The sequence below is a fragment of the Mandrillus leucophaeus genome, unplaced genomic scaffold (assembly GCF_000951045.1).
Source record: "Mandrillus leucophaeus isolate KB7577 unplaced genomic scaffold, Mleu.le_1.0 Scaffold86, whole genome shotgun sequence".
NCBI classification, from domain to species: Eukaryota; Metazoa; Chordata; class Mammalia; order Primates; family Cercopithecidae; genus Mandrillus; species Mandrillus leucophaeus.
Window position 1 is genome coordinate 1907816 of NW_012109363.1, and position 24585 is coordinate 1932400.

Here is a 24585-nt window from a genome sequence, read left to right on the forward strand (position 1 = left end):
AGGCTGGAGCCCAGCAGCCCCGCGGCGGCGCCGGCGTCGTCCCAACTTGCAGGCGCGGAGGGACCCTCGACATTTCACTAAAATGAGCGTGCTCAGCAGGAAAAGATGTGTTCCTCACGCTAGAAGCCACCCCGTCACATGTAGTGGTGTAAGTAGATGGCTGCTCGCGGTTATGGCGGGGTGGCCAGCAGCCCTTGCAGACGCGCCGCGTCGCCCTCCCGGCCCTGCTGCGCCCCTCGCTATGTTTCCTGGGCCCCGCTCTTCCCTGGGCTCTGGCTCTGGCAACTGGGTTCAGAGAGGCTGGAGACTAATCCTTTCCGGTGTTTCTAGGGAAAGGAAGATGACTCGATTGCCTCGGCGTGTCGTGCCCCTCCCCCTTCTCGATGTTTAACAAATTTTAAATTTCTATTTTGTGTGTGTGCAGAGTAGCGTGTCAGAAAAAAAGAAACACGGTCCAGAGTGGTGGAAGTGATTCTGTTAAGAAAACAAAAACAAAACAACAGTGGAATTGGGGTGTTTTGCTGGCAGTTCTGGAGCTGGTTCTTTGAACTCAACTCCATTGCAGTCTATGTAACTGAGTTCTGTGAAACTACTGGGGAGATCCTTGGCGGTGTTTGGTGATGTGTCCACATTTCAGGTTTGAGGGGGCTTATCCTGTGTTTAGGCTTGTATTTCTTTAATATGACCATTCAGGGTCCCTTTGGGCCTTGCTTTCTGTTGGATCTGCACGGGGCTCCTTGCAATGCCAGCGACCCCCGTGGGAGCCTCCCCGAATTCGGGGTCCACTCTCTCTTTGTTCTTCTCCTTCCAATTTTCCCTTCCAATCCATCTCCCTTGATTTTACCTTCATTTTCAGGATTTTCCTCGCTTTCCCATTTTGTAAGATGATGTGGGATATTGGTTGCTAGGAGACAAGCCAGGCTCCCAGGGAGATTCTGTTGTTTCCTTGACAACCAGACTAGGGCAGCCACAGATGAACAAGCCTCCTATCAGCTGTGGGAGGGAAAGGGGCCCTTTCTGAGCTCTGCAAAGAGTGTGTGTAGGGGTGTGGGGGTGGGACTGGGAGTGCACGAGGTTTGTAGCTAATTTCAGCACACCTTGGGTTTTGGCTTGCACCAAGTACAAAGAGCTGGGAGAGCGGTGGGCAGGAGGCTGTTTTTGGAGAGGGGCACAGGGATCATGGAACAGGGATGGAAGGAACACATACCAGTGACTTTGCGATTGTCATGGAAGAGGAGTGAGTTGGGGGTTGTGATGCCCAGGGCCGGGTGGTGAGGAGGTCATAGTTTATGGAGGTTGATTGAGTGGGGATGAGGCAATTGAGGGAGAGTCTGGAGTCATGGAAGAAGAGAGAGCCGGAGGGAGAGGGGAAGTTGAGAAGCTCACTGAGTGGGCTGTATCACCATACATCAGCCATGATACAACATCAGCAACATCCTAGGGCAAAAATTGTATTACTCTTGGCACGCTCTCTCCAGGATAGGATCCTCATTTAAGACAGGCCTGATTAGACTAAGAGTTTTCCCAGCTGAATTGGGCCGGTCTGTATCTTAAAGAGAGATATAATTACACATATAGATATGCAATCTAGCATTATATAATACCACATTACATAAGAAGACAAACACCTCCTTTCAGCCCAGCCTCTCTTGGCACAAATTAACCACGGTTCAGGAGACTCTTCCAGTACCTTCATACCCATTTCCCAGAGTGGGAGACTGATATCCAGAAAAATGAAGTGACTTGCCCCTTCCTAGATAGGACGGTGAACTTTGCCAGTCAGGCAGTTGGGACAGGGTAGAAAGGGTGAGATGATACAAATGGAGAGGCAGCTGAAGGACAAGCTGGGGATGGCTGAAGGGGCTGGGGAATGGAGGGAAGGGGTCATGCAGCTTGGGAAGCAACTCAGCAGGTCTGGTGTCTAAACTCATGGCACAGTATTTGTCAATTTCCACTTGTTGATTGGCTGACCCCTGCTTAACCCTAGAGGTGACATAGCACAAGGGGGGCACCAGTGTTTTCATCACAAAGTAGCTGAACTTGGCCCAGCACTGCTCTGCTGGTGTCTTGGCATTATTCTCATTGTCAAAGTGCTCCTGGATTTGAGAACTGACACCCCTCCATTATGCCTCCTCATTCTCCCGCTTCGGTCTACAGACCTATATGCTATGAGAATCAAAACTTGAGAAAGAAGTTTTTTTGGCCCTGGGGTTTTAATCTTTATCCTCCAGCTGCACATATTTTATATTTGGGATTGTATCTGTTTTGGTATTCGCTTGACAAAACAGAAACCACAGCCCAGGTGCCACCTCCTGGTGCCAGCACATCCCTCAACTTGAGACCAGGAACTGTGAAAGTGGGGTTCCCGGTCCTCAGCTCAGGAGAGAGAATTGGGAGGAGGAAGCCTGTGTTTAGAATAACAGTTCTCTGGGCCAGGTGTGGTGGCTCACGCCTGTAATCCCAGCACTTTGGGAGGCCAAGGCGGGCAGATCACTTATGGTCAGGAGTTCGAGACCAGCCTGGCCAACATAGTGAAACCCCATATCTACTAAAAATACAGAATTAGCCAGCATAGTGGCACACACCTGTAATCCCAGCTACTTGGGAAGCTGAGGCAGGAGAATCACTTGAACCCAGGAGGCGGAGGCTGCAGTGAGCCGAGATCGTGCCATTGCACTCCAGCCTGGGTGTCAAGAGCAAAACTCAGTCTCAAAACAAAAGCAAAAACAAAAAACAGTTCTCTGCTGAGGGAGGGTGAGGAGAGAGAGGGGATGATACAGTTTCCCTGGAGACCGCGAGGGCACTGCATGGAGACCTCGTTGAAGGGTCCAGATCCTGTAACATTCCAAAAAGGAGGAGGAGGTTGTCTCATTGAGAAGTCCTTGCTGCACTTTTTGCTTAGGTTGCTGAGATGCATCCACTCGCGCGAATCCCAGTTGCTATCGTTACTTGGATATTTCGGTCTGCATCCCTGCATGCTGGCATCCAGTTACAGCCCGGCAGGAATGGAGCCTCCCTGTTGCTGCTGGTGGCCTGGCTCTGGGATGGATGGCTCAGCAGCCAGGGTGCCTGGGCAGCCTCCAGGACTCAGCTCAGCCTTCCTTGGCCTAGGAGGGATGACTCCGGGTGCTAAAGCCCCCCCAGACAACTTTCATACACACAGGGAATGTGAGTGGGGCGGGCAGATGATGCTGGCGAAACCAAGCTTCCTAGTAACGCCGGCCCTGCCCCTGCTCCCTAATCCCAGGAGGGTGGATGCCGAGGCCAGGGCCTCCTGGTGACAGATTTTTAAACACGAACATGACATTTGACTACAGAAGTGCTTTCTGTTTGTTCATTCAAGCCATCCCTCTCTGGGAGTGGAGAAGCCACTTCCTCTCTGCTCAACATCGAAGGCAACTGAAGCAAGAATTTGCCCAGAAATGTAGGCTCAAGTTTCTGATCCTTTGCTTCCTGGCAACCCCATCACCCATGGAGCCAGTTTAGTGAATATCACCCAGGAGTGTCAGCTGCCTGGGATCGTTAGCCTGAGAATCGTCCTCCCTAGGAATGGGAAGGGTAGAAGAGGGTGGAGGTGGATCTCACTCTCTCTGAGGCTGGGGGCAGGGTGCCGGGAGGACAGCCCCACATCGGGGAAGTAGAGGCCCATTGGCCACTGACAGTACCATCACAGGCCTGTGGTTCCCCTCACCCCCATCTCAGAGCTGGACCCGTAGCTGAGCATGACACATGGGCAACAGGACAGACCCGTAGTAGAGAAAGGGAGGCCCCTGGGCTGGTCAGGCGCATCCAGGAACCTCCCCATCCCAGAGAGGCTGGGAGGAATTGCATCTCCATAAAGGGGGCTGGGGTCTGGGGTTGAAGGATGCACTTAGGCAGGCTAGGACTTGGAAATCCACCACCACTGGAGAGGGCGAGGCAAAGAGTGGAGGCCGGGAGAGCCGCTGCCCAGTTCTGACAAGTCCATTAAATTTTAAAGTGCTCTGCCCCCAGGCATGCTGGGAAGGGGTGGGGACCTGGCCGACTCTGCTTCTCTCAGCTGTTTGTTGTTCTGCTGCCACTGCCCTGCTGGGGAAGGAAGAGGAGAGCAGATGGGGAGTGAGCTGCCCTCTCTGGAGAGGGGACAGGGCAGGGCCTCGGCAGGCCCCACTGGTGATCCCGTGCAGGTCTCCTCCATCCAGATGCACAGCTGGAGGATGGCGGGAGCAGGAAGGGGACGGGTGGCCCATCTGGTGGCACTGCTCCTCTCAGCCTGAATGGGCTTCTGGCCTCTTGGACCCTCGCAGAGCTCTTGCTCAGAACATTGCCTGCTCCTCCTTCCTCCTGTCAGCTCCGGGGCTTGCAGAGGGGCAGCCTGACTGAGGAGAGCTGCGGGTGCTGGCCCTGGCCCATGGCGAGCTGGCATGCCATGCCGTCCTGACCGCCTCCCTCCTCTCCCTCAGGTCCCGTTTAATGGATTCTGACATGGATTATGAAAGGCCAAACGTAGAGACCATCAAATGCGTTGTGGTGGGGGACAACGCCGTGGGCAAGACTAGGCTCATCTGTGCCCGTGCTTGCAATGCCACCCTCACCCAGTACCAGCTGCTGGCCACGCATGTGCCCACAGTGTGGGCCATCGACCAATATCGTGTGTGCCAGGAGGTAAGGCTGCAGGGCTACCTGGCTGGGGATCCAAGCCATGAGTCTGGGCTTGGGGGCTTCCTGAGGCACAGCTTGGTGTCTCCAGAGCTCACAGGAGCCCTGCAGGGGTGGGACAGGGTGGGGTAGGGGCAGCTGAAGAGGAAGGAGCCCCTGGAGAGAGGTTTGAGCCAAGCCTGCCCCAGGGGAGCGTCTCTGGCTGGTTGTGTTTTCAGGGACTGAACTGGTGCCTGGGACTCCAGCTTTGTGTGGGGTACTGCATTGTATGTAGTCACAGCCCTAAGTAATGGGGAGCACTGGGGGACTGGGGCTTGGAAGAGATACAAGCTGAGAGGAGCAAAGAAGCTGGCAGCTGATAGCGAAAGACCAGAGGCTCACAAACATGCCATTTGCAGGGAAAATGAGGAACAAGGGTCAGCTCCCGAAGAGGCCCCTTCCACACCCATAGCCATCCCTTAGGGTCTCTTCCACCTGCTTAGGGTCCTTCCACCCCCTTAGGGTCTCTTCTACCCTCTTAGTGTCTCTTCTGCCTGCTTAGGGTCTCTTCCACTCCTGGTCGGCTTGGAGGCCACCCTTGTTATTGATTCTATATAGATTTCATGTGGATGAAAGTTGTGCAGGATGTACAGTGGGTAATGCCAGCCCTGTCCCTCCCTCCCCGGTGCTGTCTGGAGCCTCTAGGTGTCAGCCGGCACCTATCCTGAGCTGGCACACAGAGGGCCCCAAAACTGCTGCCTTCGAGTCCCACTCTTCCTCCCCTGTCCCAGGTGCTGGAACGCTCCCGAGACGTGGTAGATGATGTCAGCGTCTCTCTGCGCCTCTGGGACACCTTTGGAGACCACCACAAAGACCGTCGCTTTGCTTATGGGAGGTAGGGAAGGCCTCTGGCCGCCTGCAGAGAACCAACGGGGTGGGTTTTTTCCTGCTTTTCCCAGGAACCCAGCACCTCTGTGAAATTTCAGCTGGCAAGAAGGAGTGGAGAAAACAGCTCTGGCAGAGCCTCGTGGGGGCTGGGGCAGCCTGGGGCAGGGAAGAGAGCCTGGGCCCAGGATCAGGAAGCCTGGATTGAGTTCCAGCTCTGTGCCTAGTGGCTCTGAGATGATGTTTCTCAGTTGTGAAGTGGTAAAAATGGCCATTTCTAACTCACAAGATAGCTGTGAGGCCAAAACAAGTCTTGAGCTCTAAAATGCCACATAAATTGGAGGTATTGTTATTCTATGTTTTGTGTAAGAACACGTGAGCAGATACCTAAACCAGGTGTGGGAGTGTATGGGGCTGGGGTGGGGCAGATGTTCCAGGACCAGGTCAGCTACTGCTTGCTTCTCTGCTCGTAACCTTACTCTCCCACCCGCAGATCGGACGTGGTGGTTCTGTGCTTCTCCATTGCCAACCCCAATTCCCTCCACCATGTCAAGACCATGTGGTACCCAGAAATCAAGCACTTCTGCCCCCGAGCACCTGTCATCTTGGTGGGCTGCCAGTTGGACCTGCGCTACGCTGACCTGGAGGCTGTCAACAGGGCTAGGCGACCCTTGGCTAGGTAGGAGGTGCTGGTACCAACGAGACAAACAGGGATGGATACCTCACCATGGCTCCCTGCTCAGCCCTGGGGGAATTCCACTGAGCCTCATGTCTCTCCCTCCATTTGGAGCAAGCTTGCATCGGGAGTCAACAAGCATGCTCATTCATTCATTCATTCGTATACCTGTTGCACACCTCTGGTGTGGGCAGTGCTGTGTAAAACACCATGAAGAAAGACAAAGAGGAAGAGGTGATATTTGCATGAAAAGGTCCTATAATTTTGCTGAGGGATACACTAAATATGTGAGCATGTTAAATATCCCTGTGAAGCATTGCCTGCTAGTTGCCAGAGAGGCAGTGCTGTCACGGCTTTGCACTGGAGCGGTCACTGGGGCCTGGCATAGTAGGGAAAGCTTTCTGGAAGAAGGAGGGCTTGGGGTGGACCTTGAAGCAGCTTGATGGGATTTGGCCAGACAGAGCAGGGCAGGAGTGGGTGGGGACTGGCACCCAGACCCTGAGCAGAGTCCCTCCAGCCTGTGGAAGAACAGGCAGCTCCCTCCACCACCAACACAAGCTTGGTTTCCTTCTTGAACCCACCAGGCCCATCAAACCTAACGAAATCCTGCCCCCAGAGAAGGGTCGGGAGGTGGCCAAGGAGCTGGGCATCCCCTACTATGAGACCAGCGTGGTGGCCCAGTTCGGCATCAAGGACGTCTTTGACAACGCCATCCGAGCTGCACTCATCTCCCGCCGCCACCTACAGTTCTGGAAGTCCCACCTCCGCAACGTGCAGCGGCCTCTGCTGCAGGCACCCTTCCTACCCCCCAAGCCACCGCCCCCCATCATCGTGGTGCCCGACCCCCCCTCCAGCAGCGAGGAGTGCCCCGCCCACCTCCTGGAGGACCCGCTCTGCGCGGACGTCATCCTGGTGCTGCAGGAGCGGGTGCGCATCTTTGCCCACAAGATCTACCTCTCCACCTCTTCCTCCAAGTTCTATGACCTGTTCCTCATGGACCTGAGTGAGGGGGAGCTGGGGGGCCCCTCGGGGCCAGGGGGCGCCTGCCCAGAGGACCACCAGGGCCACCCTGATCAACACCACCACCATCACCACCACCACCATGGGCGAGACTTCCTGCTCCGAGCAGCCAGCTTTGACGTATGCGAGAGCGTGGATGAGCCTGGGGGCTCCGGTCCTGCTGGCCTCCGTGCTTCCACCAGCGACGGGATCTTACGGGGCAACGGAACAGGGTACCTGCCGGGCAGGGGTCGTGTGCTCTCTTCCTGGAGCCGAGCTTTTGTGAGCATCCAGGAAGAGATGGCAGAAGATCCTCTCACCTACAAATCCCGGCTGATGGTGGTGGTGAAGATGGACAACTCCATCCAGCCGGGGCCCTTCCGGGCGGTCCTCAAGTACCTGTACACGGGGGAGCTGGACGAGAACGAGCGTGACCTCATGCACATTGCCCACATTGCTGAGCTGCTCGAGGTCTTTGATCTCCGCATGATGGTGGCCAATATTCTCAACAATGAGGCCTTCATGAACCAGGAGATCACCAAGGCCTTCCATGTCCGTCGGACCAACCGGGTTAAGGAGTGTTTGGCAAAAGGCACCTTCTCAGGTATGAAACATGCTTGGAAGGCGAGGGGTTCTGCATTGGTGCTATTAGCATTGCCTGTCGGTCTTAGCTCCTGGTGTCCTGGAGCTGCGGCTGCCATGCTCTTGAAGCCTGGTTTTCCCCAGCTGGGAGCGGGGTTGTTACATGCCCCGAATCTTCTGGGTTCAGGAGGCGGCTCCGTGGCTCCCCTTGGGGCTCGTTCTCCCACCTTCTTTCATCGGTCCTCCTGTGATGCTTCTTCTGGACAGATGTGACCTTCATCCTGGATGATGGCACCATCAGCGCCCACAAGCCCCTGTTGATTTCCAGCTGTGACTGGATGGCTGCCATGTTCGGGGGGCCATTTGTGGAGAGCTCCACCCGGGAGGTAAGGCTGAGGACACAAAGCGGGGAAGGAGGGAGTGAGACATTGGCACCCTTTACATGTGAGGCACTGCCATTCAGGGTACTTTCTTCATCGCTGACTTTGTGCTAACCACAGGGTGATGGGCCCAAGAGAGGTTTAGGAGGTGGTTCCTGGAGCTAAGGATTATGCAGTACACCAGGGGAGGGAATTACACTAACACCTCAACGTGAGAGTTTAGAAAGCACTTTCGGTTCATCATCTCATTGAATTCACACGCAACTTACACATGTGCCACTCCTACCGTATACTTAGGAAAGGGAGCCCCTGAGAAGTTAAGAGTGAGAAGTTAAAACTGAGAAGTTAAGTGACTTGTATGAAATTGGAAGTAGAGTTAGGACTTGAACTCAGGACTTCCATTCCTTGGCTCTTTACGTTGTACCTTACTGCCTCCCTGACCCACCTGAAACAACTGGATCCATCACTGTTTTAAAAGGTAGGTTTTATTATTATTGAGGTGTAGAGAGGCCCACAGATTGCGAGATGGCTGTCATTGATAAGACAACTTGTTACAGATCCCAAGAAGACGGGGCATGCCACACCACCATGGCTGGGGGTCACATGGGGAAGCTCTGGGGTCAATCAGGAGGCAGAGGGTTTCCATGGGAGGGAATGGGCGAGGCAGGTTGAGCAGGTTTAGGATTAGCTGGTTTGAATAATGTTAGCAGGCTCTGGGGCCTGGGGGCTGTCTCTAGTTGTCTGTCACCTGGCTCTAGGGGGATTCGGGCAGGGGAATAGTGGCCTGGAGTGTGAGAGCCTATAGGGGAGGTAGTGGACTGTGGGCTCTGGATTGGTTGGTTTACATATGAAAGGCACGCTTGCAGGCAACTCCTTCACTATCTCTAGGACCTGGCCAGCCCTAGGGAAGGCAGTCCCTATAGGGCCAGCAAGGCTTTAGTTGTCAAAGCATCAAAATACAGAAAATAGGCCTAGGTGGTGGCTCACACCTGTAATCCCAGCACTTTGAGGGGCTGAGGTGGGAGGATTGCCTGAGCCCAGGAGTTTGAGACCTGCCTGGGAAACACAGATACCATCTCCACAAAAAAAAAAAGAAGAAAGAGAGAGAGAAAGAAAAGAAGGAAGGGAGGGAGGGAGGAAGGAAGGGAAGGAAAAGCATACTTAATAGAACCACCTGCCCCTCTAATCAGTGCCCCTCCAGCTCTCATAATGCCACCACTTTCTCATGCACCTAGACTGGAAACTTAGGGTTGGAAGAAGCCTATCAATGTGTCCTTAGAAATATTCTCTTAGGTTTGGTCTCTTTTCCATTCCAAGCAGAGTAGCCTGGGCAGTAGCCCTTGGTGTGCTCTGAACTCCTGGACCTCAGTTGCCCATCACTGAGTGTCGAACCTTGTAGTTAACGAGGTTCTACTTCTTGCAGGCGCGTGGAGTTCTGAACATCCACACAGTTTTCCCTGCTGCTCTGTAACTGCTTCTGAGCGCAGGGACTGGGTCTTTTTCCTTCTGCCAAAAACCCTGTCAGCGCCAGTCTCTTAGGAAGTGCTCACCAAATGCTTGAATGAAAAACAGAACCAAGCACGAGTCTGCATCACATCCTGTGATGTGGAATGTGCATTTTCTAAGATTTCTGGGAAGGAATTACTTAAGGAAGGCCAAGTGGAAGCGTTGGGAGTTGGTCTCTGAAGTGGGAGTAGGATTTGGATATACAAAATGTGAGACTAGGAGCTCTCACGGGCCCCAGGGGCCTGCCAGCCCCAGGCACTTCTCGGTACTATAGACGCCAGCTTTAAAGCTCTAGCCAGTTCCCAGCACAGCCTGGAGGGCCTGATGAGAAGGCAGTTTGTGTTGCAGCGCTGCTCTCCAGAGATCCTGGAGGCCCCAAGCAGCAGCTTTGAGCAGACAGAAAGAAGTCAGCTGTCATGGGCCTTACTTATTCTGTATCCCACTTCTGTTCCCTGCAGGGATGGGAGGGGCTGGGGTGTAGGTTGAGGTGACCAGAAGGCCTCCTTCAAGCATCCCGAGAGCAAGAACGGCTTCCAGAGGGTGCCAGTGAGTAGTATCCAGGTCCCTTTGGAAGAATTTAGAAGCTGGACACCATGGCTTGTGCCTATAGTCCCAGCCACTGAGGAGGCTGAAGCTGGAGGAATGCTTAAGACCAGGAGTTCAAGACCAGCCTGGATGGTATAACAAGACCCTGTTGCTAAAAATAAACACATAAATGATAGTAGAGTCCTGTACTCTGGTGCTGTAAGCAAACTGGGGCTCGGCACAGGTTGTCGCTCTAGGGGCCAGGTGTTGGGGTGGTCTTAGCAGATACACACACAGCACAGGGAAGGCTGCCTGTCTCAGGGAGCCCGGGTATGAGGCCAGAGCTCTTCAGTTCCTCAGGGCTGAGTTCCTCTTCTCCTAAGCAGGACCTCATTGCTATCCGCTCACTACTTCCTGCCCCAGGTGGTGTTTCCCTACACAAGCAAGAGCTGCATGCGGGCCGTGCTGGAATACCTCTACACGGGCATGTTCACCTCCAGCCCCGACCTGGATGACATGAAGCTCATCATCCTAGCCAACCGTCTCTGCCTGCCACACCTGGTTGCCCTCACAGGTAACTAAGCGGTGCGCATGGGGACCTCCCCGCAGGAGAGGCCAGGGAAACCCCAAGGTGCGATGTTCTCCTCTTACCTGTCTCCTCCTGGGGGACAAGCCGATGTCCAAAGGACTAAGCATACATGAAATGGAATCTGTTGACGGGCACAGAGTTCTGGATGAGGACATAGAGTGAAGAAGGGTGTGTGCGGGGCCTGTTTGATGGGGTCACCTGAGAGGCTCTCTCCAAAGGCGATTTCAGCCCAACAAAATGGAACATAAGGCTGGGCACAGTGGCCCATGCCTGTAATCCCAGCACTTTGGGGGGCCAAGGCGGGTGGATCACTTGAGGCCAGGAGTTCAAGACCAGCCTAGCCAACATGGTGAAACCCCGTCTCTACTAAAAATATAAAAATTAGCCATGTTTAATGGTGGGCACCTGTAATCCCAGCTACTTGGGAGGCTGAGGCAGGAGAATTGCTTGAACGTGGGAGGTGGAGGTTGCAGTGAGCCGAATTTGCGCCATTGCACTCCAGCCTGGGTGACAGAGCAAAATTGCATCTCAAAAACAAACAAAAAGTGGACGAGGACAGTGCTTTATGGTCTTTGCTTGACTTCACTTGGACAAGCTTAAGAAGTCAAAAAAGAACAGAACACAATTCCCACATTTCTACCCTGTGGTTCTCCTTCTTCCTTTCCTTTTATTTTCCTTCTTCTTCTTTTGCCTTTTTGCTTCTTCCCCTAACTTTGACATCACCTTCTCTTCCTCCTTCCAGAAACAGCACACAAACATCCCTGCCGCTCCTTAGTCCCTGCACGGATTGTGCGAGCTGGAGCTCAGCTTTTAGTGTGGACCAATCTCAGGGGCTCTCTGAGGTGGAGCAAGAACTGAGTCATGGGGGAAAGCCGGTGGCAGGCAGTCGGGGTCCAAGGAGCCAGGGAAGAGAAGTGGTACTCATGGGGTGAAGGGAGCCTGGGGCCAGAGACCCAGGCAGGCAGACGGCTCTTGTTCATGTTGGAGTTGGCATTTGAGTTGGTGGTGGTGGTGGCATGGGTACCAGTGCTGGTGTTGATGCCGAGGTTAATATTCTTGCATAGGTTGGGGGGCAGAGAGCAGATCCTCACATACTGAGTTAAGGTTCAGGGAAGGACCCAGTGTCAGAGCTGCTGAGGTCCAGGCAGATGATCAAGATCGAGGTTCAGATAGGAGGGAAAACAGCAATCCTCTAAGGAAAAATGAATGATGAGGTGGGGCTGGGTTATGGAAAGAAGGCAGAAATCATTGATCAGAACCAGAATATTAAGAGCAGAGGCTGCAGAGGGAATCCAGGGGCCCCAGAAGGGGATAAAGGGGACTTTGGGGCAGATAGTAAGAGAGGCTTCTGAAGATCCCAGCTACAACAGTGTATCTTTTTCTGCTCTCCATGAAACAATGGTGTGATCTTCCCAGAGCACATAAAACTTCAAATTCCTAGATGGAATAATTCCACTTTTAAAAGACTGTCTCCAGAGAAATGACCCAAAGGGGAAAAACGCATAAAGTTATTTCTAGAGGTTCATTTCGTCATGGCAGGCAATTGGAAGCAAGTCAGAGAAAAACCGTTGGTTAAGCACACACAGGCAGTTTTCACGTGGTGGTCATTAAAAATGTGAAACTGGACTGCTGCATGGAAAGGCTTATTGAAAATAATGTTAAGTAACTTTTCTTGAAATTATCGATACACACTAGGGAACATATACAAAAATGTTTATATCTGCCTTATTAAGGATCAGTGGAAGATGCCAAGTTTGATATAATTGGCGATGGTTTAAGTTTTGTGAGATATGCTTCCTGTGAGGCCATTAATTCAAGCTGAAAACTTTTATTCAGTAGAACACAAATACATAGAAGCACATTAAACATATGTTCAGGTCACTGAATTATTGTTGTTGTTATGTTTTTTTTAGAGACAGGATCTTGCTCTGTCACCTAGACTGGAGTGCAGCGGCCTGATCATAGTTCACTGCAGCCTCAAATTCCTGGGCTCAAGCGATCTTCCCAACTCAGCTCCCCAAGTGGCTTAGACTATGGGCCTGCTCATCACACCCAGCTAATTTTTAAATTTATTTTTATTTTTTATTTTTGACACAGAGTCTCACTTTGTCGCCCAGGCTGGAGCGCAGTGGTGTGATCCTGGCTCACTGCACCCTCTGCCTCCTGGGTTCAAGCAATTCTCCTGCCTCAGCCTCCTGAGTAGCTGGGACTACAGGTGCACGCCACCACACCCAGCTCATTTTTGTAATTTGAGATGGGGTTTTGCCATGTTGGCCAGGCTGGTCTCAAACTCCTGGCCTCAAATGATCCACCCGCCTTAGCCTCCCAAAGTGCTGGGATTACAGGCGTGAGCCACGGCACCCGGCCTAATTTTTAAATTTTTTGCAGAGATGAGGTCTCGCTGTGTTGCCTGAACTGGTCTTAAACTCTAGCCTCAAGTGATCCTCCCATCTCAGCTACCCAAAGTGCTGTGATTACAGGCGTGGGCCACCAAGCCTGGCCTAGTTTAATGAATTATTATAAAGCAAAATGCCTTTCTAATCATGACCTACGTCAGGAACTAGAATCTTGCCGGCCACCAGAAGTCCTCTGCCTCTCCCTCCCCTCTCACAGACCCCTCTCTCCTCCCTAAGAGGAAGCCCTTTGCCTAGTACTCCTGTTTTTTATGGTACTTTTTATGGGCATATTTCCTTACTTTCCTTTATAGTTTTATCATCCAAGTGTGTGTCATTAAACACTACAGTATAGTTTTTTACATTATTTTTTACTTTTTAAAATTATTTTTGGAGATGGAATCTTAACTGTCACCTGGGCTGGAGCATAGTGGCATGATCTTAGCTCACTGAAACTTTTACCTCCCAGGTTCAGGAGATTCTCATGCCCCAGTCGCCCAAGTAGCTGGGATTACAGGCACATATCAACACATCCAGCTAATTTGTGTATTTTTAGTAGAGACGGGGTTTCACCATGTTGGCCAGGCTGGTCTCAAACTCCTGGCCTCAAGTGATCCACCCGCCCTGGCCTCCCAAAGTGCTGGGAGTATAGGCGTGAGCCACCGTGCCTGGCCGGTTGTTTGTTTTTGAAGTATTATTATGATCTCTTAGATCTGAACATTCTTGATTGGTTTCAGTTAATTGCAGTTATCCTCACTGAGGCTCAAATCCTGCACTCTTTGGCTTGGCTCGAGTCTTACGAGCTTCCTCTCTATCTGGAATGATGGGATGTTCTAGGTTCCTGTTGAACGTTCTGTGCCCTAGACCTGGAATCAGCCATTTCTCCAGAAGTACTGGTTTCTTGTGTTGGAAGTGGAACTGGTATTTGTGTGCACTAGGAATGCTCATTGTACTGGGAAGACTGTTGTTTCTAGGTCTTTTCTGTGGGCAGAGCTGGGAAATATATTGATCTTTTTAAAGATAAGATACCTCATGAGTTTATACTGATGCTTCTAATTAAAATTCAGAACCAAGGGTGTTTACTTCTTCAATATAAATGTTTTAACTTAAAATGCAAGGTTAGTACACAATTTGTTACAAAATGTAAATTAAAGCAAACAACTAAACTTAACTCCTAGTTCTAACTCACAGTTCTCAGCCTTTTTCTGTGATCAGCAGACATGAGGTTTCACACACTCTCCCTTTTGTATCAGAGGCTGGTTCTATTGGGAACTTTGACCCTACCTATGTCAGATTATGTCGCAGGACATACGTAGTTTGAAAAATCCTCTTAAGATAATTCTAATGTCTTCCTACTCTTCCTGCCCCACCCCGTTGAGGTCTTGCTCTCCTCCCTGGGGTCCCCCTGGTGGCAGCAGACTTCATAGCCTGGGGCCTTTCCGGGCCTGTGAGGACCTGCCTGGGCCCTGGTTTTCCTTGCCCTGCAGTGAGCTGGGGGACATTGGGGGGCAGGGTGAGCACGGGTCATGTGCTTCTTCAGCTGATTGGTGGCCGTGTGTGTCACAGAGCAGTACACAGTGACCGGGCTGATGGAAGCGACCCAGATGATGGTGGACATCGATGGGGACGTCCTTGTGTTCCTGGAACTGGCTCAGGTATCATGGCAGAGGAGGGAATCTACAACAGTCTCAATTCTACATTCTGCCTGCCCATTGGCTGTGAGTGGGAAGGGGTGGAAGGCAGTCTATGCGGGAGAACCTATCATCGGACTGGGCTCTTTGTGCAGAGCCCATCTCCTCCTCCATGCCAGGAAGCAGCTGGGGAACTCCTGATGTACCCAGCGGGGAGCTGGCCAAGCGGGAAAGGAATGAGACTTTGGGCAGCAGTAGGGCTGGGGAGGGAACCCCAGGCTCAGGCTTACACATGGTTGCTGCCTGCCTGAGGTCATTTAAGGGGCAGTGAGGACTCTCCATCTGAAATTAACCGCTCACTCCCTTAATCCCAAACAGACAAGCCAAATCTCCCACACTGGCCTTCACTGTGCCAGAAATTCAGCCACCAAAGATTAGCGTGTGGAGTGGAAGCATAGCTCACGCAGGGCTTGCAGACACCCCTGGGAAGGCAGCTCCCTCAGCTCATTGTCAGTGCCTTGGTACAGACTGCCTTGGTCCTGGATGCGGAGGAGAGGGAAGTCACGTGGGGTGAGATCTGAGGAGGGCAGATGCAGTATGAAGCCACTACATAGGGCTCTGGAATCTGCAGCGAGGATGCCGGGAGTGGGCAGAACAGAGGTGAGACGATGGTGGTGCTGGCGGTGGTGCCAAGGATCCTGAGGCAGCATCATCCTTCTCAGTTTTGTGTGGCCTTGCCTCTGGCGCAGGCTCTCTAGGACTGCAGGGCCGCTGCCCGCCCTGCACCAGAGCTTCAGCTCTGAAGGCAGCTGGAAGTGTCTATGCAGACCCTCTCCCCTGGGGATTTCAGTACAGATGCTCTTCCCTTCTGTCCCCAGTTCCACTGTGCGTACCAGCTGGCCGACTGGTGTCTCCACCACATCTGCACCAACTACAACAACGTATGCCGCAAGTTCCCCCGAGACATGAAGGCCATGTCCCCAGGTGAGCATCGGGGCCAGCCCAGGCAGTACCTGCTGCCCTCCCCTTAGGGGTCCACAGCTCCCACGTAATCCCAGGGACCCGGAGGCTGCCAGTGATCCTTGACCTTGGGGCTGGGAGCAGCCTGCGAAGGAGCCTCCAGCCAAGCCAAGGGGCCCCAGGAAAAGCGCTGGCCTGGAGGCTTCTCATCCTGCCTCTCTGGCGTCTCATTCTCAGAGGTATGAAGAGGATACTGGACTAGAGTTGGTCGATTTCAGACTTTTCTGGACAGAATACCATAATAAGAAATACGTTTCATCTTGTGACCCAGGACACATATAGGAAAATATATACATCTTTTTAATCATGCTCATGGCCTACTAAATTGATTGTACAACCCAGGAATGGGCACAGGCCACAGCTTGGACCACCCAGGTCTGGGCATCCTCCGAGGCCTCTTGTCTCTTCTTGATTAATTTCTTAGGCCCTAGAGCTCAACAGGAACTGCACAGCCTCCAGGGAGAGGCATCCCTGGCCTCCCTGAGAGGTCTGCCACTCTTTCCATGGGTCCTCTCTGGGCTCCCTCTGCACTGCCGTGACCCTCCTCCCTGTTGCGTGTTTTTGCTGCGTGCTGCTGAGTCTTCACCCCGAGCTCTCCTTTTCACTACTACAACCCTTTAAAAAAAAAATTATTTATTGTTTTGAGACAGTCTAGCTCTCTTACTCAGGCTGGAGTACAGTGGCATAATCTCAGCTCACTGCAACCTCTGCCTCCTGGGTTCAGGCTATTCTCATGCCTCAGCCTCCCGAGTAGCTGGGATTACAGGCACCCACCACCACGCCCGGCTAATTTTTTGTATTTTAGTAGAGACGGGGTTTCACCATGGTGCCCAGGCTGGTCTCAAACTCCTGACCTCAGGCAATCCACCTGCCTCAGCTTCCCAAAGTGCTAGGATTATAGGCGTGAGCCACCACGCCCAGCCTAGCATTTTCTTTCTAGAGCACAGGTCCAAAAGCATCACTGCCTGGTTCCAGACCTTCCATTGAAACAGTAGTCTTCCACGGCCCCCCGTACCCTGCAGAATAAGGCGAGCCGTTCCTCTGGTCTGCTGCTGTGTCCTGCTGTGCCCTGACTCCATATTCCCCCTCAAACCTCAGCTCTGGCCAGAAACTTCCACTCTCATCCCCTAACCACGCTGAGTATCTCCTGGCCGACATTCACTTACCCCTTCTCCCTTATCCTTCACCTCTGTCCGTTTCATTCCCAATGCACAGGCAGCCCTTGTCTAGATCGCTCCCGTCTTTGTAAAGGGACTCAGCTTCCCCAGTGCTGACTTTCAGACCTGCTTTTTGGGCACTTTGCTTGCCTCAGAGGCTCATGTGCCGTGGGCCATGGGAATGTGTTGGGGGCTGGGCTGGGGGCCTGCTGCAGGCCTTGTGGTGGGGTGGGACTTGTGTCCCATGCTCCTCTTGTCCCTCTGCCTCCTTTCTAACCAAGCTGCACTGTTCTCTGTTCCAGAAAACCAGGAGTATTTCGAGAAGCATCGGTGGCCACCTGTGTGGTACCTGAAGGAGGAAGATCATTACCAGCGGGCACGGAAGGAGCGTGAGAAGGAGGACTACCTCCACCTCAAGCGGCAGCCCAAGCGGCGTTGGCTCTTCTGGAACAGTCCATCCTCCCCGTCCTCCTCGGCAGCCTCCTCCTCATCCCCGTCTTCCTCCTCGGCTGTGGTCTGAGATGCTGCCACCCTCTTCTGACCCTGCTGCTGTTGTCCCCATCCGCCCTCGCCCCTCTGCTCTTCCGCATCACCCCATCCACCTTACAAGGACCGGGGGCCCACGTAACCAGGACCCACAGGGTGCAGCTCTTCTTACCAGCCACCGTGGCTCAGCCAGAGAGGAGCCGGGCCCTGTGGAGCAGAACGGGAACCACCTGCAGAGGTTCCCAGACCCAAAGCAGGACAGGAGACAACTGCTTGGAGGAGCAAAGCGCTCTGGCATTTCATCTCTGGGTTTGAGAGCCCTAGAGTCAAAGGGAAAGCCTCCCAGCCTCAAGGGCTTCTCTGTGTGTCTTGGTTGCTGCTCTGGCCAGGGAGGCAGCCCCCCCTCCCAGCAAGCAGAAGTGATCCTCGAGGCTCCTGGCCCTGTTGGCCATGTCTTTCCACCGATGGACTTGAGTGTTGCATTTGTTTTGTGGACATTTCCACACGAAGTCTACTCACATCCTTACTGGAGAAGTCAGGGTAGAAATTGAGCCTTCAGAGCCCAACTCAAGGCTTCTACACCCCGGGGTCCAGCTGCAAAAGGCCAGACATGGAAAGGCCTGCATCCTGCCAGCGTCCCTCTGTCCTGGGGGGCTGTGCTGGCACAGGCCTGAGAATGGGGACAGAGGTCATTCGGAGCTCCAGGCCTAGAAGCAGTGCCTCTTGGTGCAACAAGAAACTTCTCCCTCACCCCTCCTTTACCCTCAGATTTGGAGATGGGAACCAAAGAAAGGGGCTGGGACAGGTGGAGAAGGAAGTAGGAATGAGTGCACAGCGACCCCGTGTTCCTCAGGGCCCTCCCCTGCCTCTGGGTGGCACTGCTTTTTATAGGGTGGGGCAAAATTAGCAAAAAACAAAACCCAACAACAACCAAACTGAAACCGAAACAAAAAGTCACCAACAAACACTCTGTCCTCTATCCCTCCAAAGAATGAAAACCAGAAAAAGCCCCTGCCTAGCTCACATTTCTATAAACAGAGGCCCCCATGATGAGGAGGTGAAGATTTAGGTTGCAGAATCGACTTCAATGCCTTTCAGGAAAGGACTCGGTACTTCTTTGACTGCGGAGGCCCTGACCCTGCCAGCTGGCTCCGAGGGCAGCACAGGGGCCTGGCCTCCAGAGGGCTGGTGATTGAGTGGCCGGGGCTGGCAGCAAAGAGGGGTTTGGTCTCCAGGCTCAAATGGCACCGGACTCTTGCTTTTGCCCATTGGAGACTGCAGGCTCCCTTCCTTGCCTTCAGAGGATCACCCCACAGGGTGCTTATGGTGGGTGTTTTTGGGGGGGCTGCAATAGGGGCCAAAGGTCAGGGGAAGGGGCACGGGCCTGTAGTGAAAGGACACCGCCTTATTACTGCTGGGGTGGGATAAGGGGAAGGAGAAGAGGGAGAATGGAGCAGGAGGAAAAGCAGGGTTGGTCTACAGAGGAGGAGGGCGGGGCTGGAGGAATGTGGGGGATTGAAACTAGCTCCCAGCCCCCATGGGGCAAAAGCCGGGCCACAATTGCCCCTTTCCGTTTTCTAAACCTGACTCAAATTTCACTACCCACACCCTTTTTAGGTGTAAAAGATGGAGTCCCACGGAGGAGGGGCAGAGCCAGGAGGCAGTGGGGCTGTGGGCTCGGAGCTCAGGAGTCGCCTCGCCTGAGAAAGATGTTCTAGCTGAGAGGGCCTGGCCCAGGGGTGGGCTCCAGCAAAACGCTGGTAAGGCCTGGTATAGAGCTAACCCGAAACAAAGGCAGCCGGCAGGACCTAGTGACCAGAGGTTAAATCCCCATCAAGAGAGAGCAGGCGGCTGGAGGACAAGCGGCTCTAACCCCGGGGGGAGCCATGTTGTCCAGGCCCAGGCTCCTCCAGGACTGTGGCTGCCTCCCCTCCACGGGCCTCCAGGGCGGCTGGCTGGAAAGCCATGCGTGTGCTGCCCTCTACAGGCTGCTCGGCCTCCCTGCGGCTCAGTGCAGCCCAGGGCTCTAAGTGAGGCCCAAAAGCCCACGGGCAGGGCAGCGGAGACGGAAGTGGGAGCCTGGAGCACCTCCACCTCCCCTCTAGGGAAGGCGGACAGCGTTGGGGAACGCCTGGGCCTCCCAGAAGCTGTGGATGAGAGGGAGAACGGGTCCTCCAGGGCAAGGGGAACGGGAAATAGGTCTAGGTGCCTGCAGGGCTGAGCAACCTGGGTACCCTAGTGGGGGTGCAGGGAAGGCCGGGGCAGAGAAAGTGAAGGTCGGCCCAGGGCTGTAGGAAGCCTTAGGAGAGTGACCACGGGACTCCCTGAGAAACAGGGCCGGCCCCCCAACTTAAGGGACCCACCGCCCCTTCCCCGAGAGCTGTCGGAACCAGATACAACCCGGCAGCCCAGAGAACCCTCCTGGGAGGCTGTGGGTAAACCAGGCCAGCACTGGTGTCCCTGTCCCCAGAGGGAGGAGCAGGCAGGAGAGAGAGGGGAAGGAAGTATGAATCCCAGTCCCCAGGAACCTAGCTCTTTGAACTCCAGAGAATTCCTGGATGCAGGAAAACACCCCCAGCAGGCCAATCCTGAAAACAGAGGGGAGGGAGGAAGGAAGGAGTCCCAGCAGGAGCACAGCCCTGGCCTCCTGTCACTCAAGAGCTGATTCACAAGAGGAGGGGAGGTTGGGGGCGGGAGACAAAAACCACACCTCTTTTTATATAAGGTTTCATATTTAATTTGGTCATGAATTCATAAATACATAAATATTTTGTACACAATGTGCTTCCTTGTATTGTTTGTACTATAACATTTCAGATAGGGACCTTTGACAGGGCAGAAGCATGAAAGGACACCAACCATGAGTGACACACTGTAAGTGGCTGTCCTGTATCACATGCTATTTGGCCTGGGAATATAGCAAAACCTAACGTAACTAAACAACAAAAAACCTCAATTATTTCATGTTGTCAGGAAGCTTACTTTAAAAGAATAGCTTGGCCTGGTGTGGTGGCTCACGCCTGTAATCCCAGCACTTTGGGAGGAAGAGGTGGATCACCTGAGGTCGGGAGTTCAAGACCAGCCTGACCAACGTGGTGTAACCCCGTCTCTACTAAAAATACAAAAATTAGCCAGGCGTGATGGCAGGTGCCTGTAATCCCAGCTACTCTGGAGGCTGAGGCACGAGAATCGCTTGAACCCAGGAGGCGGAGGTTGCGGTGAGCCCAGAACACGCCGTTGCACTCCAGCCTGGGTGAGAGAGTGTGATTCTGTCTCAAAAAATAAAAAATAAAGAATAATCTTAAATACTGATAAGGCTGACACTTTAGATACATCTTCAAGGAAGGCCTCTGTGGAAGGGACAAGGGAGCTGGGTCCGGACTGGCTCCCTCTGAGCCCTGAGGCTGAGCGTCCTGCACAGAAGGCGCAGCAAAGGCAAAGACCAGGAGGTAGCAGCAACTGGTGCATTCCAGAAGTGCAGGGGACAATGCGTGGGACGCCAGATGGAAGTGGGAGAGGATGGAAGTGCAAAGACCAGAAAGGCCACCCCCTCCTAAAACTCCACGGACACAACAGTCTGAATGTGTGATCTTCAGGCAATTCCAACTTTGTCCCCACCAAACCAGTCCCGGAACAAAACTACACACAATGCCTTGAGACAGAAAAGACCAAAAACTCCTGGAATGACTACCTGCTTAAATGATCCTGCCGTGACTGAAATACTGCGGAGAAGGGTTTGTTAGAAAGAGGCTGAAATGGTTAGTGAGGTCTTAAAACAATAATAGAACAGGACACAAGAACAAAACCTTAATGCGTCAGCCATTCTAGGTCCTGTCGCCACAGTGTTTAAGAACTGATATTTCTGATATTTCTGAGATGAGTCAGATGCTTACAGACGGGCCAAGCTCCTCAAGTAGGGAATCTGTACCCTAAAATGCAACTCAGTGGCTCAGGGTGACAGATCACCAGAAGTGAGCTGGGCCATCTACTCCGGAGATGGCAACCATTTCATACAACTCCCAAGCACCATCTATTCTTCCCCCTTGATGCCATGGCAGACGTGGGAGACAGATTTTTTCCTCTCTCTCTTGAACCTAAACAGGGCTCAAGTTCACTACATTCACTGGAAATGGGATATGACATAGACCCTATTTGCTGTATGTGATCTAACGCGTCTGCCTCAGTCCCAGCCTGTCCATACATAGGGGCTACAGGTGCAAATGAGACTGCCCAGGTAGGGACCAGTCACACACAGGACTTCACATGGATCCAGTTCTCTTTGGTCCCGACTCACATGTAAACAACTACCTATAAATAATACTCATATACTTGTAAGGTTGTCCAGTTCAAAAGGCTGGCCCCTTTAGAAGTTGCCAGTCATTGAAACCAAAGTACATCTGAGGGAGAACTGGAACCCAGACAGTGGCATCTTACAGAGGACTTTTTCTTCTTCCCCCATTGTACGTCTCCTCATTTTGTTTACCTAATCCATTCACATAACTGTGTAAACAAGTACATTTACTAAAGTTTCTTCATATTCATAAAATAATCACATACAGAATTATAAAAGTAGAAAGGTAAGGCCAGGTGCTGGGGCTCATGCCTCTAATTCCAGCACTTTGGGAGTCTGAGGTGGGCGGACTGCTTGAGTCCAGGAGTTCGAGACCACCCTGAGCAACATAGAGAGCCCCCCCATATCTAGACAAAATACAAAAAATTAGCCGGGCGTGGTGGGACATGCCTGTGGTCCCAGCTATTTGGATGGCTGAGGTGGGAGAATTGCTTGAGCTTGAGAGGTCAAGGCTATAGTGAGCCAAGACTGCACCATTGCACTCCAGCCTGGGAGACAGAGTAAACCACTCCCCCTTCCCCCGAAAAAAATTCACATCATATAGTGTCAAGTGAAGTTGGACATCAACTGCGTAAATGCTAAGCCAGATAGATCTTGCAGTGTAGCCCACATAAATAAATAAAGCGTTTATATTAGGATAAAGTGCTGTAAAGACAATAGGACATCCCAAACCAAATCTCAAAATACACACAAACATAGAATGATCTAGGTATTTACATAGTGTTCACATTCCGCTTATAAAAATAATTCCACCTGCAGTGAAAAAGTCCCAGGATGTTCCATCCACTGGGTGATGTTGGATGGGACAGTGTCTTCCAGTACCGGTCATGTGACAATTGTGGCAGTTTCCTACTGGCTGGAGTCCAGTTGGGCTTTTTCCAGAAAAAAGGTAACCAGGGAAGGTCTTATTTCCTCAAGAGATTCACACTCAAGACGTGGCAGAGTCTGCATTATCTTCTAGATACATGAACTTTCCGGAGCTCAACAAGCGGTCCTGAATCTTCTGCTTGGCAAGTCTCTCTTCCAGCGTCTCCAAGGCATCCAGCAGGGTGTTGACAGAGGCGGCCCGCCCGGTTTTGTTGACCCACTTTATCAGCATCACGTACAAGGTGTCCCTGGAGCTTGCTGCCTCAGCTTTGGCCACCTTTATCTCGTTGTTCGTGAGGCCCAGCTGCCTCACGAGAGGCTCCCAGGCGTCAAAGGGCACGATGGCTGCAAAGTCATCGAAGCACTGTCTCAGAGCTGGTGGAGAAAGCCACAGAGAAAGCCAGGTGAGTTGGGACTCAGAAAGGGCAGAGGATCCCACATCAGGCCCAGAACCCAAGGCGGGGAACCTGGACAGTCCTGTGTGTTGGCAAACCTGCCGCTCCAGCGCCCACCCACTTCCAATCCACAGAAAGCGCTCCCACACTGCTTGGCCTCCCCCGCACCCAAGGTGCTTCGGGGAGTCAAAGTCATCAGAGAATCAGCCCTCACGCAGAGCTGAGAACCCACCAGGGGAGAATGGATGAACCCTACAGAGGCAGAAAGCAAAATGGGTGAGAGCCCGAGGGAGGGAGAGAGAGTGGCTGCAGCTGGAGCTCAGAGGAAGGAGGCTGCCTGGGCTCCACTTGCCATGGGAGCAGGTCCCAGGGCGGCCATGTCTGCATCTGTGCAAAGCACAGGGCCTGGGACAGGGGACCTCTGTTTTCACCCAGCTCGGCCTCACTTTCTGGTGCTAGGGCAGAGCTAGGTGGAGGCAAACAGACTCTGAGCAAGAAGCGAACCCAAAGACTGAGCAACGCTGCCCAGATCCTGGGACAATGAGGGATTAAATGAGATGTGTGTGCAACATGATGCGCCCCGCCGTCCTTAGAGATAGACGGGGCCAGGAACACAAAGCTATGTTTTCCAACAGCCTCATTTAAAAAAGTCAGAAACAAGCGACATTCATTTCAATGTATGGTACTGAATATATTTAAAATATAATTTAATATACAATCAATATACAAAAATTATGAGTGAAATATTTTCCACTCTTTTCTGCATTAAGTCTTTGGAATTCATATGTCGTTTACACAATAGCTCTGCAAATTGGGCTTAGGCACAGGTCAAGAGCTCCTTAGCCCACTGGGGTTAGTGGTGCTGTGCAGGACAGGCCAGCCCCTCAGGAGGTCCCTGGGGCGGGGGCTACAACAGACCCTGAACAAAGGAGGAGAGAGGACAAGGGGACGGACAGAGTCATTAGGGTCATTGATAGGGCGCAGAGAGGATGAGGTAGAGTGGGGAGAAGAGATGGGAGAAGACAGTTTAGGGTCCAGATGGTCTATACCACAGGACCCCCTGTTTCCTCCATGGAATACACTGGAAGAGCCCTCTCACCTATGGGGACAGAAATTAGGACACTGTCCCTATTCCCTCCATTCCTGCTGCATCTCCAGGAGCAAAACACTTACTCTCAGTGGGGTCGTTTTCATTCACTGGAACCAGCTGCCCCCTCCTCTGAGGCCCTTCAGCTTTTGCCGGTTCCTGTAACACATAGTGCAGAACGTCCCAGTCAGAGCCAGGAGTCCTGCAGTCCAGTACTGAACCAGACCACCAGCCAGCCCTGAGACCTGCAGCACGTCACTTCCAGAACATTGTTCTGAAAGTTCCGGCAACAAGACAGGAAACAAAGGGGCAAGACTCTCGGAAGGAGGCCAATACAGCAGTCAATATTTAAATTAGGAGTGTATATTTTTAAAACCCCAAGGTTTAAATTGTAATACTTAAAAATGAATATGTCCTGATGATTTTTTTTTTTTTTTTT

The 24585-nt window shown here is 52.6% G+C and overlaps 2 protein-coding genes and 1 long non-coding RNA gene across 6 annotated transcripts in view; 1 reads left to right on the plus strand and 2 right to left on the minus strand.

The window, feature by feature from the left end:
- RHOBTB2 (Rho-related BTB domain containing 2) overlaps positions 1-20226 on the plus strand; it is a 32272-nt gene extending 12046 nt beyond the window's left edge. For 2 of the 3 annotated variants that reach the window (XM_011968818.1, XM_011968817.1), the window contains exons 2-10: positions 4443-4644; positions 5409-5512; positions 5996-6181; positions 6763-7781; positions 8027-8145; positions 10594-10744; positions 14719-14807; positions 15662-15767; positions 17263-20226. In XM_011968818.1, coding sequence (XP_011824208.1) covers positions 4443-4644; positions 5409-5512; positions 5996-6181; positions 6763-7781; positions 8027-8145; positions 10594-10744; positions 14719-14807; positions 15662-15767; positions 17263-17480 — 2194 coding nt within the window. In that variant the 3' untranslated portion in view covers positions 17481-20226. Of the gene's footprint in view, positions 149-4442; positions 4645-5408; positions 5513-5995; positions 6182-6762; positions 7782-8026; positions 8146-10593; positions 10745-14718; positions 14808-15661; positions 15768-17262 lie in introns of all 3 variants that reach the window. The other variant, XM_011968819.1, reaches the window with a different exon arrangement.
- On the minus strand, positions 6419-19390 carry LOC105531024. The gene is made up of 2 exons (XR_001004729.1): positions 19147-19390; positions 6419-8151 (listed from the first exon to the last, which is right to left on the minus strand). It is a non-coding gene; the product is annotated as an uncharacterized LOC105531024 (long non-coding RNA).
- The window catches only part of TNFRSF10B (tumor necrosis factor receptor superfamily, member 10b), a 72576-nt gene continuing 68150 nt past the window's right edge, over positions 20160-24585 (minus strand). For both annotated transcript variants that reach the window (XM_011968816.1, XM_011968815.1), the window contains 2 exons: positions 24233-24305; positions 20160-23039 (listed from right to left, as the gene is read on the minus strand). In XM_011968816.1, coding sequence (XP_011824206.1) covers positions 22726-23039; positions 24233-24305 — 387 coding nt within the window. In that variant the 3' untranslated portion in view covers positions 20160-22725. The remainder of the gene's footprint in view (positions 23040-24232; positions 24306-24585) is intronic.